The sequence below is a fragment of the Microtus ochrogaster genome, linkage group LG9 (genome assembly GCF_000317375.1).
Source record: "Microtus ochrogaster isolate Prairie Vole_2 linkage group LG9, MicOch1.0, whole genome shotgun sequence".
NCBI classification, from domain to species: domain Eukaryota; kingdom Metazoa; phylum Chordata; class Mammalia; order Rodentia; family Cricetidae; genus Microtus; species Microtus ochrogaster.
The window spans coordinates 30,200,536-30,214,557 of NC_022034.1; the positions used below are offsets into that span (position 1 = coordinate 30,200,536).

Genomic DNA, 14,022 nt, shown 5'->3' on the forward strand with positions numbered 1-14,022 from the left:
CACACACACACACACACACGAGAGAGAGAGAGAGAGAGAGAGAGAGAGAGAGAGAGAGAGAGAATCATTTTTAAAATTTCAGCCCGATGCAAAAATTTCTGGTTTAAGTATCAATAAGAACATTTAGTTTTCTTCCTCATGATAGAACCAGGAAGGCACAGAGGGCCCAGTAAACAAAACAGTTCAAGCTGAGATCTCTGAGGTCTTTTCCCCCTTAAAGAGAGCATCCAGCTTCTAGTTTGCAAAACAGAGAGGGATTAACAAGGCCAATTCATGGGTAATTCTCACTAGGGCTGTTGATTGACCGTCTCCTATGTTTGCAGACACATCACATATATCCACTCTTGTGGGAGAAATATCTAACCTTCAGAAAGGAATAATGCTATTCTCTAGGAAAGTAACAAGTAAATGTAATTAATACATAGTGCACCTGGCCTTAGAAATAATCATTTTTGGTCCTGGGAATGAAGCTCTTTCATCCTAGAGGCCCAGGCTCAGTCTCAATTCTGCCTAAACCTTGGTAGTAAAACACAAGCTCGTTCCCCAAAACTCTGATTGCAATTTGTTAACATAAATAAGGTTTATGTTAACCCTATTTTGCTTTGGTTAAGGTTCTTACAGATGTCCTCATTCCTGCAACGATGCAAGAAATGCCTGAAAGGTATGTTAAGCTAATAAAACCTGACAGGTCCTCAGAAGAATGGCAGCTTCACGTCATATACGACGCTAATGAAAAAACAAAATGACTTTGAATTTCAAGAATAAAGAAAAAAATCTTAAATTATTGTACTTTTATGATTAACTTTAATTTATTCTACAAAGTTGGAAAGTAGCATAATGAAATTACAACTGTCTTTCAGCAAAGAACTAAGATCTTAAATGCTGTATTTAAAATATATGGGGAGATTTTTCACACAGCCATTTCTAGGGTGAAGATATAACTTTGGGGGGAAACAAACAAAATTTTCTCTTGAAAACAGTCTGTAAAATAATTTAAGTTATTTTTAAGCAGATAACACAAACTAATTTATGCCTTGATGCATACTCAATGCATACAGCTTGACAAAAATACATATTTTCATCAGAATGCTTTCTATCTTTACATAATAATTGGCCTTGGTCTGGTCAATAGTTTCTTTTAGTTATCCCTGGAACACTTTAGGCATATAATCTGCACGAGTTAGTTATACACGGCAATTTTGTATTATGGCCCAATGGCTATTCTTAATGACAAGCAACTAGTTAGGTGACTATTTCTAACATTAGAAACAGCTGAGCTTTATTAAATCATATTTTTCAAAATACCTTTGACTATACACAATTGAAAAACCAAAAACTCAATATTAACATTAAAGCAGTTCCTCTGAGAACATTTCCACATCAGTGCATACAGTTGGGCACTTTCTTCTTAAGACATACTTTCCCTTCACCCAGAGAACACTGCAATTTATTTATTAGACTCATTGTCATTGACTGATAAGTAAATGCTTAAATACTATTCAATAGTAGATATTATAATCCAAAATTACCAAATGGGAAAGCTAGAAGTGGAGAGTTCACTTGATGTCCCAGAGGTAGCTAAACTCCAGAGTTTGACCCCCCATGTTGCTTAGTCTTTCCATTACGTTTTATCACTGCTTCCCATGTACAAACCACATAAGCTATACTTAGACTGCTTCTGTGAAACAAATATGAATATTTTAGAGTTTTAAACATTTATATGTTCTTACATATATGCTGAAACAATTTGCAGTTTTAAGTTGACTCTATTAATAGTATAGAGTCATCTGTTAAATAAAATTAGATTGGGATGATAAGAATATATTAATAAAACTGATTAAACACATAAAATGTCATGTCAATATATTTTTCATCTAAGAAGTCAAAATACAAAATAAAAAGCTGACATAATTTTCCAAGAAATGTATTTCACAGAAAATAATGAGTTATGAGTTAATAATAAGGTACCTATTGATTTTGTGATAGGATCAAACGAGGGCATTTTCCATGAGTTAAAACAATCTCATAGCCAACTACTATTCTTTATCCTATTAAATAGGTGAGGGAACTGGAGTTTAAGGGAATTGATCATTTTGAATTCAGATCATATATTAGCAGCTCTAGGCTAAGTCTGTTGCCTCCGAATTTATGATTTTAGAAGTCCTAACCAACATGATCCATCCATAGAAATGTAGATATTCAATACATTTTTTGAACAGTGTAGAAGTTAACCCAGAGTTTTCTTTTTAGTTTGCTAGCAGACATAAGAAATTTTGCTAAAAATTGGGAACAGTGGGTTGTTTCATCCTTGGAAAACTTGCCAGAAGCCCTTACTGACAAGAAAATTCCCATCGTGCGAAGATTTGTATCCTCTCTGAAGCGACAGACATCTTTCTTGCATCTTGCTCAGGTATGGGGTCCTCCAAGAATTTGAGTCACCCAAATCAAAGGGACTCTTCCAATTAAGGATCTTTCACAATTTGAAGGAAACCAAGCACACAACATCAAGATGTAATGTGAAACCTAGGGCAAATACTAGACCTGAGAGATAAAGATTTATATCTGTGTGTCTGTATTTTAGCTAACTGTATAGTATAAGGATTAATATCCTGCTCTTGGAAATAGACAATGCCCATGTGAGATGATGTGTATAGTAGGATAAGAAGTTGGATGGAGAGCATTCTTTAATTCTCTACTCTGGTTTTGCGATGCTTTCGTGATTTTAATTTATTTCAAAATAAAAATAATGTTACTGCAATCTCAAAAGCAAGATACCAACTGGTATAAGTTAAAGTTGTGAGGAGTGAGGCTGTGTGGTTCCTTTTTTACGTTTATCTTTTAAAGTGAGTATGAATGTGTCTGTGTATGTGCAGAGAAGTACAGGTATCTGTAGAGGCCAGAGGCATTGGATATCCTGGAGTTAGCATTATAGGTGGTGGTGAACTGACTGACATAGGTACTGGGAATCTAATTTAACCCTCTTGAATAACAATACGTGTTCTTACCATCTGAGCCATCTACCCAGCCTGACTGTGCTACATATAATGTTATTAAACCTCCAAGCCCTCTTCACTCTGAACTGCTACCGACAGTCACTGTCAAATATGGAACAAGAAATTAATTCATAAGTAGGAAAACCACATACAGTTGTCACTGTCACTTAATTGTTGCCTTTATGAAGGTTTTCAGTGTCCCAAATTAAAAACAAACAAACAAACAAAAAACTAGTTAGATAGGTCCAGATAAAAAAATGTAACATTAAGATGTTATTTTTAAAATAATCATCATTTTAATCACCCTTGCTTTGTGATGATAGATCAAAAATAGTATTTCCATCTTCTAAACCTCAAATAAAATTTCAAATCTATTTTAAAGATGACCATGAGTTTCAGTTATTACTTTTTATTTTAAAATGAGGAAAACGTTTGAGCAGAGGAGATAATTCAGTCATTAAGTATTTTCCATACAAACGTAAGGATGAACACTCACACAAACACAAAAGTCAGGCATGGCAGCAGCAGCTTATACTCATAAAGCCGGTGCAGAGAAGACAGAGCAACGAGGGTCCCTGGGACTTTCTGGCCAGTCAGTGTACTTGAATCGGTAAATTCTGGGTTCAATGAGAATTTTTGTCTCAAAAAATAGTGTAGAGAGAAACTAAGAAAGGCACCCAATGTAAACCTCTGGCCCCCACAGAGAGACATGCAAACAAATACATACAAAAGTGTATTTATACAGAGATAACCTCCAAAGTTATTTATGATTGTCTTCCTTCAAGAAGCTACTTTTATCAAAACTAAAGACTTTCTCTGATAGACTATAATTGACACACTTTAGTGTCTTTTCCTGTCTATGTGCAGATTGCCAGGCCAGCTCTCTTTGACCAGCATGTGGTGAATTCCATGGTATCAGACATAGAAAAGGTTGACTTAAACAGCATCGGATCTCAGGCGCTTCTCACCATACCCAGCAGTACAGACACGGAGTCTGACATCTACAGTGAACGTGAGTCTGTTTAGCTAAAAACAGAGTCTCCTAATTTTGACACTACCGGCCCTTTGGTAGATAACTAGGGGCAGGGAGGCTGTGCCATCTTTATAGGGCATTTATCGGCATCATTGGCATCTGTGCACTAAGTGCCACCAACAGCACAGTCCCTCCAGTTGTGGCAGCCAAAAATGTCTCTAGAAGATACCAAATGTCCCTGACAACAAAATGACATCTGTTGGAGAAAGTCTTATGGAAACATTTTAATTAAAAACAAACAAACAAACAAAAACTGTCCTCATTGAAAAGTTATACTTACTGTAGAAAATACTGAAGAAAATGAAAGTAACTGATCATTTTACTGTCCAGAAACAACGAAAACATAAGTAACCAGGAAACGATCCACATGGCTTTGAGTTTTCTGAACTTGCCTCCACTTTTATATGAGATACAATAATATTTGCTTGTGTCCTATGTTCCTGTCATTATACTGCTTTTGACACACATAAAGATTGTGCTTTAACATAATGCTATTAAAAATACAGATCTGAGTCAGGCTTAGATGCTTTGACCAAGTTAGCCAAACCCATGTGTGTGGTTAAGCATCTGGGTTCAATACTAAGGTATAGCAGCAGCCTATTTTCCCCTTACTTTCTGTCTGCTAAGACAGACCCTGCAGCTTCCTACAGAACATGGCAATGGCTTGATCTTGGAGTCCAGCATCAAGCCTCATTTCAGTTAGCTCTATTAATTCCATGGTTTATAAGACTGCAACCCTTCAACAAGATAATAATCCTAGACTGTCCCTTTAAATTTTTTGAGAGATGTTATCTGTGTAAATGGTTCAGTTCTGCAGTACAGAGCTTAATTTGTAGAAGATAGTCTTTCAGAAATCAGAAAACCAACAAGCCTAGCCTAGGTCATTCATTAGCTTTCTGTATAGCTAATGAGTTATTTTCAATAAATCAAAGGACTGATTTAAAAAGGAATATTCATCATATTAACTATTACTATCAAGAACATGTGTAAATGTACACATATAAAGTATAAACCTATATTTCAGTATATCCTGAAACAGATACACTGATGACTATGTTAGGCATTTTTGTTACTATTAAAACGATAAGAAGTTAATGCATTTAACATACATTGATCCATCTCTCTTTATGCCGCATTTCTATTGATTTATAGCTCAAAGTTTTGTCTTAGGTTTAAAGTAGTTGTGGTATATTTTAATTTTTATTTACCACAATGCTAATTATTCATAGTAGCAAGTTTTGTTATGAGATTTTCCTCTATGCATATAATGTATTTTGATCATATTTATCCTTAATTACCCTTCTTCTTCCTCCCACTCCCATTGATTCCCTTCCTCTTCCCAACTCTTGTGTGTTCTCCTACTGTTCCCCCTTCTCTTCCTTTTGACATGGTAGATGATTCTATCACTGTGTTCCACGAACTGAAGGATCTCCTTAAGAAGAACGCTACGGTCGAGGCATTTATTGAGTGGTTGGATACTGTGGTGGAGCAGAGAGTTATTAAGGTAATTTTATGAAAAATTCAGGAAGTATTTTTAAGAAAAAAAATCCTAAACTGGCTGTATTTTTTGACTGGTGTGGAAAAGGTCCGCACTGTGTATTTCTAAACCGTAATTTGTTTATTTGTGATAACAAGGAACTGGGACCAACCTAGATGGCAATCGACAGATAAATGGATAGCGAAAAATGTGGCACGTATATGCAGTGGAATTTTTTCTTTTAGGAAAGATGAAATTTTTTGGAAAATGGCTGGATCTGGGAAACATAGTATCAAGTGAAGTGATCCAAGCTCCAAAAGACAAAACCATGTGTTTTTCCTCACAGATGAGCCTGAGATGGAGTCTGACACTGTGTACGCATTACATGTAACTGTGGGTAAAGGCAGAAGGGGAAAAACAGGTGATGAGAAAGGAGAAGGTGGAGAAAAGGATTCGTGGCACATGAGAGAGATAAGAGACGAGGGTGGAATTATGGGAGTTCAAGTGTGGCAGCTAAGGGGAAGAGATGAGGAGAAGGAGCATCTACTAAAATATGCTTTGTTCAACAATGCCATAATGAGATTTTGTGGCCTGTTTGCTGGTCTTAAAATATTAAAATTCTTTGTAAAGTTTTTGCTACCCTATAAAATTGAATGACCCAAATATTAAAATTAGGAATACAACCAGTTTGAAAGCACTGAACACGGAGTCAGTTCTGATTCTTTCTTAATCACAGGTTCAGGGATAGTATTTTTTTTCTCTATCATCAATTTATACAGTTATGACTGAACAACAGCATTAATTAAAGATAAACTTAGAACTGGAAAGATTTGCATCTTTCCAAAGAAGCAAATTTTCTTTATACTTATTGGAACTGTGATTTTTATGCACTAAAATTCTGATTCCGAAAGGTCACAATTTTACATTTTCTATTTGGTTTCTTCAACTCTTTCAGTTAACCTTCAAGTCATCCATCATGAAGAAAGGCATTGAGAACAAATATGTCTCTCACTAGCTGGCGCGAGCCACTCCATATCAAGGAGACTGGTTATAGTCTGGGGACTTTTTGTTCGGGAAGGAAAACAGACTCTCGTTCAGTGCCAGAGAAGTCTGTTAATCATTTACAGAAAAGTGAAACCCTCACTTCATACCTTGCCTTCTGTCCTTCTTAAAGCTTTATCAAAAACAAGTGAAGATAAAAATACACTGTAAATTTCATTTTATAATCTAATTCTGATAGGAAACCAAGCTATAAAGAATAAAGATATAGTGTCTTTAAAATTGTAAAACAAAATAACAGAACAAAACAAAAGCAAAAGCAAAATAAAACCAAAGCAAAATACTATCCACAGGCTGAAGTTAAAACTTGCTGGACAAATCATAGTCACACTATCTGCTCGTCGGGCAGTTCATCTGCTGTTCATCTGGACAGGACTCACGCCCAGTGACAGCAGGTTTCATAGCTTCGTTTTGCTCTTTTCCTTTCAGACAAGCAAACAGAATGGAAGATCTCTGAAGAAGAGGGCTCAGGACTTCCTGCTGAAGTGGAGCTTTTTCGGTGCCCGTGTAATGCACAGCCTCACCTTAAACAACGCGTCGAGTTTTGGTACTCCGTGTGCTTTATAATGATTGGTTTCTGAATCATCTCACCCATTCTTCCGCTCACCCATTTTCAGTGCCTTTATACTGATTTTTTTTTTTTTTACCTTCTCAAAACCACGAATGTCAACCACGCAGAGAATGGTAGTTATGAGCTGCGGTTCTGGAATCAGATCCCTGCAGTTTCAAATCCTAACTCTGTTTCTTTCCTTGAGGATTTCTTTAGTGTTCCCTAAGCCAGTCTGAGGAATATTCTTTTCATAACATATAGGTATTAGGTGAGGTGGTCTAAATAAAAACACTTTTCCCTACATAAACCATGCATAGAGGTGCTTGCATAGATTTTCTTCATAAAACAAACAAGTAAAAGCAATAACTGCAACCCAGTTCCCCAGAGGCTCTACTCACTGTGTAATAAAGCTGCCTCTTGCATCTTTCCCCAGGATCCACACAGCTGCACTTGAAGAATCCATGTGTAACTTAGGAGGCACAGGTTCCTAAGTGTTGAACTGTCTTGCCTGATTTTTAAACCAGCAATATAAATCGGGTAGTTAGCTCTTTCAAAATGTTGGTATCTTGTTTGCCCTAAACTTTCTGAGCTCACTAATTTTCAGTTACAATACTAAATATATAGACAGTGGGCTGGGTTTTTAAGAACTTTTCATATTACAAAACAGATTTGAGTCAACTAAAGTTTCATCTAGGGTTCAAAAGAATAGAAGTCAAATAATGTGTTGCCAAGTCAAAAACAATATAGTCTATCATTTCAAATATTTTTAATATTTTTAAAATTTCTTAAAATGCACAGCGCTGGTCTGACTTTAGTATAAAGGGAAAACTTTTGTTAGGAAAATGGTTGAACAGTTCAAAGAGCTTTAAAGTTCCCAGGTCTGTCTTTCACATGAAAATCACTCATTGGCTTTTATTTTTAAATCAAATATGGTTCAAGCTAGAAAGACATCTTATTTGATAAAAATTTCAGAGAACGTTGGTCACCGTCTAATTATTTAGTACAATGTAAACAGAAATCAAGCAGAAGAGAGCTCATTCTCCCTAGCTAAAGCTTATCATGCTCCGGTGTGTGCCCTCTTAAAGCATAAAGCCTGTCTCACTTTCATCCGCGTTTCCCTTTGATGTAATTAGTGGCCGAAGGACTGGCAGGACAGTGCACACAGGGAGCTGAGCAGGAGGTACACAGAAAGATTAGAGACCCAAGTGAAGCATGTTGGTCTTAGCGGGTCATTTAAAGTCCAACACGTGTTTGTTTATTTCACTTGTTCCTTGTAAAGTGTGGTGAGATGGTCACAAAGATAAGTTTTTTCTCCCTCTTTCTCCCTTTTTCCTCCCTTCCCCCCTTTTCTCTCTGTGCACGCCCCCTCTTCTATAAACAAGGATCTTTCCACCTGATCCGGATGCTTCTGGATGAATACATTCTCCTGGCCATGGAGACTCAATTTAACAATGACAAAGAGCAGGAACTACAGAATTTATTGGACAAATACATGAAGAACTCAGGTAACTTAAACAACTATTATACTGTCCATGTTTCCTTATCGAAACCCACGTTTAAAGATCTGCAGGGACACATGGGGGCTTTCTCTAGTCTTAATTTTCCTCCCAGCTTAGCACCGCTAGTATCGTACCTGGACCCAGGATGGAGTAATACCCTTTCCCCTCCATTTAGACACAGCAGTGAGCTTCTCGATGGAAGCTGGAAGTTTACGCAACTTAACCTTCTTAATTTCTGAGACTTTAGATGAAGTTAGAGAAGCATCTGCCATACCCCTACCCCCACAAAAAATTCTTGTAATCCAAACAACACATGTAGCAATGCCACATAGAAACGCAATGGGAGATGGGAGAAGGATAACCCATTTCAGGTGAGAAGTCTGCATTCTGAAACCTGTTTAGCCCAGAATGGGTTGTTTAGTGCCCTTCAGAATATACCCATCCACAAATACCCAACTCGCAAACCCACTGCCAACAATATCAAAGTCTTCCAGCCTGTCTCCTGTGGAAAATATCATACAGGACTTTCCAGATTCATTGCTCAACCAAGATCCACTTTCAGGGTCTTTTGCTTGGCCTTGTCCACGAAGAGCATTTCACAATCTCCTCTTTGTCACTTTAAAATACTAATACCATTTGCAGATGCGAGTAAAGCTGCCTTCTTGGCTTCCCCGAGCTCGTGCTTTCTGGCCAACCGTAATAAGGGCAGCTCATTTTCCAATGACACCGTGAAGAATGAAAGCCACGTGGAGACAGCCTACATCCCTCTGCCTTCCAGCCAGCCTGCAACCATACCGCCTGCTCTGCACCAGTTCCCATCTGAGAACGCTGAGAACATGTCACTCCCAGGTATGCGGAGAAACAAGAAAGCACACGTAGCTTCCAGCCCACCACAGTGGGCCAATTCCTTCTTTTCTCTCGACACTTCCAAACCCAGGAATACCAAGGAGAAATATTGTAAAAGAAAAAAAAAGTTTTTTAAACATATGAGTTTAGATTTCTCACTTTTGCAATACTATTTATATTTATACATTACTTATGAGATTATCACATACTAACAATAACTCATATGAGAAGCAAGAAAGCATCTCTTCATCTAATGGAAGAAAACCTATCTTAGATATGCATTAAAATCTTTAAGATTCTTTGAAGATAAAGTGTGGGCTGCTTTCCAGGCATGATGGCAGACATCTGTACTCCCAGCATTCAGGGAACTGAGGAAAGAAGGTCACGAGTTCAATCCGGGCTGGGTTTTACAGCAAAACCCAGCCTTTTTCTTTCTTCTTTTGACACCAAATTATTTACTTCATAAAAAAAATACACTGCATTGCACTTTAAGTAAAATTAAAATCCCTTACTGTATATGAACTATTAACACAAAGAACATTTCAACTGACAGATTTTTCAGATTCTACTTTTAAGGATTGTGACTCGAAAAGCAGGGGATAAACCCGGACTCTCTGAATATGGCGGACAATGAGGGCTGCTGAGAAGCCAAGGACAATGGCACTGGGTTTTGATCCTACTTCTTGTTCTGGCTTTGTGGGGGCCTAGCCAGTTTGGATGTTCACCTTCCTAGACCAGGATGGAGGGGGGAGGACTTTGGACTTTCCACAGGGCAGGGAACCCTGGCTGCTCTTCAGACTCGAGAGGGAGGAGGAGAGGAGGGGGGAGGTTAGGAGGGAGGGAGGTTGGGAGGGGGGAGGAGTGGGAGGAGTGGGAGACTGGGAGGAGGCGGAAATTTTTTTTTCTTTCTTAATAAAAAAAATGATCTCAAAAAAAAACATAAAACATAATTCCTATATTGATTCTTTGGGAATGTCACATCATGCATTCTAATTCCATCCTGCCTCTCCAACACCTCCTCACACAGTCTATGCTTTTCAGCTTTACTTGCAAATGTTCATTGCAATGAGTCATTGGTCAGATTCAAGGTCTGTGGTGTCTGGTACACCATCATCACTGGACCCTTACCAAAACTTCTCTGGGATATCCTGCCACTTTCCTCAGTCATGGAGATCCTGCGGGTATTCTTCCACAGGATCAGTCCCTTCATGAGCAGGACATAAATGGGGTAGATGTTAGGTTGGGCCAACCCCAGTCCCAGGATGTGGGCCTGGATAATAGCTGTGCCCAAAATTCTGCCTTTAAAAACTGGGTTGCTTATTTGATTTTTGGCTGAAGGACCGCTATACAATAATTTTATGCTTTGCAGCAAAATGTATTTTCAGTGATATGAACTAGATGTCAGAGAATATTTTAAATATGCTTATTGGCTCATGGGCTTTATAAAAGTCCCATTTTGTACATTAATTCATTGGGCATGCAGAATTTTAAGACAAAAGAAGCCTTGTAACACCATGGCTTAATTATACCAAAGAAAGCCCAGGGAGTTGGAGACATTTGTAAATCCCATTGCTTGACAGTCGTGTATCCATGATGTTTTCAACTGTCTCTTAAACAATGAGTACTGCAATTTTTATTATAGTACAGTGTAGGCATCATGCTCCTTTGCCCATCCTACCTGTGCCTTTTTTTTTTAATTAAAAATATTTTTCACCAGTCTGGTCTACAAAGTTCCAGGACTAACCAAGGGTATACATTGAAACCTTGTCTTGAAAAGCCCCCCCCCAAAAAAATAATTTTTTTCATACAATATATTTTGATCACATTCTTCCCCTTCCCCTTTCTCCTTCCAACTCCTCTCAGATTATCCCAAATCCTCCCCACCTCCCCTACCCTGTGAGAAAATGAAACAATCCTAGATTTTACTCTTACCAATTCCATGTTACCACTGCTGTGAAATATAGCTGTGTGGTGAATATACGTGTGCCTATATATTCTCCCATTCAGCTATTCATAAAAAGTAGGAATTACTAAGTTGGAACAAATTTCATAAATCGTTTGAATACTTTTAAAGTCATAGTCCTGTCTGCTTACCAGGCTGCTCACAGAATTTTCTCACTCTTTTTCTTTTCTCCAGGTCAAATAGAGCTTTCGCAGAGCACTGGCCATCTGATGACACCACCTATTTCTCCAGCCATGGCAAGCCGAGGGAGCGTCATTAACCAAGGGCCAATGGCAGGCAGACCCCCAAGTGTGGGCTCAGTTCTCCCAGTTCCAACACACTGCTCAACGTATCCAGAGCCAATTTATCCTACCCTCCCTGCAACCAACCATGACTTGTATGGGACCAACTCCAACTATCAGACTGTGTTTAGGACACAGTCTCACCCTGCATCAAGCCTCTTCCCTCACCGTGCAGAACATGGGCGATGCATGGCCTGGACTGAACAACAGCTTTCTAGAGACTTCTTCGGTGGCAGTTGTGCCGGGTCTCCATACAATCCCAGGCCACCTTCCAGCTATGGACCCTCCACACACACGCAAGAGTCACATGGCATGCAGTTTTTGAGCACAGGAAGCTTCAATTTCCTTAGTAATGCAGGAGCTGGCAGCTGCCAAGGAGCCCCTTTGCCTTCTAATTCTCCTAATGGTATATAACTTTTAAAGACGTTTTCCTGGCTTTGGAGAAGGCAGTTGAGCAATCTGATATGGGGTATCACCTCTGCTGAGCAATGCACCTTCAAGTAAAAACTGAAAGAAAAAAAAAACCCACGAAATTTTAGCTCTTGTAGAATGGTCTGGCACACTCAATTAATTCTTGTGTATTTATTAAAGTTTATCATAAATGATTTGAAAACAGTCAAAACATATGCCAGATACCTACAAATAAGACTATTTTTTTCCTTTGACAACATTTTCTATGGAAGCTATGTCTTCCAGAGTATTAGCAGCACATAAGACTGGTGCTAAAATCAATATTCCCTGTTTAATTGAAAACAAAACCCTGAAGTTAAGAAAACTGAAAGACCTGTGAATTCATTAAACTTTTAAAAAGATTCTCCTAGGTGTAGCCCAGTCTTTCAGCCAGGAACATAGTTCTGTGAATAGAATTTGTGTTTGAGAAGTAAGCTTTAAAGGGATAACAGTACTTGTGGCTTTCTTCATAAACATGCTTTATAAAAACATGGTAAAGATAGATAAAGAAAATATGACAATGGTATAGTCTCAAAATCAGTAAAATGTCAGTTACCTTTTAACTCAAAAATATAATACTAAATCATACTACCTAAAAGTGTGAGTCCAACTCTCAAGTTAATAGAAATGATATTGATCATTTGATGTTTTTAAGATGATACCCAACTACGTTGGTGCTTTCACCTTTCCTGGGGTGATTCAGTAGTAAGCAAACAGAATATTCTCAACTTGTTCTGTTCTAGGATACTATGGAAACACTGTAAACTACTCGGAGACTCACAGGCTGGGATCGATGGTGAACCAACACGTCTCTGTCATTAGCAGCGTTCGCTCACTGCCTCCCTACAGTGATATTCATGATCCACTTAACATTTTAGATGACAGCAGCCGGAAACAGAGTGGCTCGTTTTATTCAGACACATCCTCTCCAGTTGCATGTCGGACTCCTGTAGTAGGTAAGTTGTTTTCATGGCCATTGAAAACATTAAGAAGTGACGGACTTCAGATACACAGAATGACCTGATTGGGTGGGGGGAGTCCAGGTAAACTAGGCATGCGTGACCCTAAAGTAATTTATCACTGGACTCAAAGCTGTTTTTGTGTTTGAGTAAAGAGTAAATTTCCATTTCTTATTCTTTGTATGATTAGTGCACACCTAGTTTAAGATCTTTTGCTCCTTTCAAATATAATAATAAATTATGTTTGTGTATAAAATTTTTAGTACAGCTTTTCAAAGGCATTCTAAATATTAGTGAGCTTTATGGGAACAGGAATGATACATTTTTTCTCATTCCTTTATGACTACAGTGGACTCAGTAGAAAGTGTCAGGAGTTATCTTTAGGCTCCATAATCTCCATCAGCACCCCATACCACTGGGAGTATTTGCAAAAGTGTAGCCAGTGATGGTGGCAGCTAGCATTTTTCCAATTTTTTTATTGTAAAATGAGATTAAGCACCCAGGCAAGAAAATGTTGCTGTTTTTAATTATTCTGTAACATACAATTCAAGTCAAAGTGAGCAAATCAGTGTGCCTGCTATGAAGTCTTCTACCTGCTTCTTCCAACCTGAGCCTCATCTGTGAAGCAATTAGATGCACCACCTCGTTGTCTGAACAGTGGAAACTTAACAAATCAATGAGTAGAAAAAAACGCAAACTATTCCAGAGGCTTCGGGTATGGCTCCAGTGGCACAACGCTTGCCTGTCATATGTGAAGCCTTGGATTTGACTTCTAGCACCAAGTTAGCAACCTTAAATCTATTCATGTACATAGTCTACTTTAATTGGTAAGTTATTTCTGATAACATAGGTTTTGAACCTAAATCTATGAGTACATTTATTTTGGAGAATTGTAAGCGGCGTAAATAACCA

The 14,022-nt window shown here is 38.1% G+C and overlaps 1 protein-coding gene across 1 annotated transcript in view; it reads left to right on the plus strand.

Annotated features, from left to right (window-relative positions):
• Rfx6 (regulatory factor X6) overlaps positions 1–14,022 on the plus strand; it is a 53,231-nt gene that overhangs the window by 33,864 nt on the left and 5,345 nt on the right. The window contains exons 10-18 of the mRNA XM_005363611.3: positions 612–661; positions 2,251–2,410; positions 3,861–4,005; positions 5,421–5,530; positions 6,992–7,109; positions 8,495–8,617; positions 9,254–9,460; positions 11,595–12,107; positions 12,895–13,107. Of these exons, the coding sequence (XP_005363668.1) occupies positions 612–661; positions 2,251–2,410; positions 3,861–4,005; positions 5,421–5,530; positions 6,992–7,109; positions 8,495–8,617; positions 9,254–9,460; positions 11,595–12,107; positions 12,895–13,107 (1,639 nt within the window). The remainder of the gene's footprint in view (positions 1–611; positions 662–2,250; positions 2,411–3,860; positions 4,006–5,420; positions 5,531–6,991; positions 7,110–8,494; positions 8,618–9,253; positions 9,461–11,594; positions 12,108–12,894; positions 13,108–14,022) is intronic.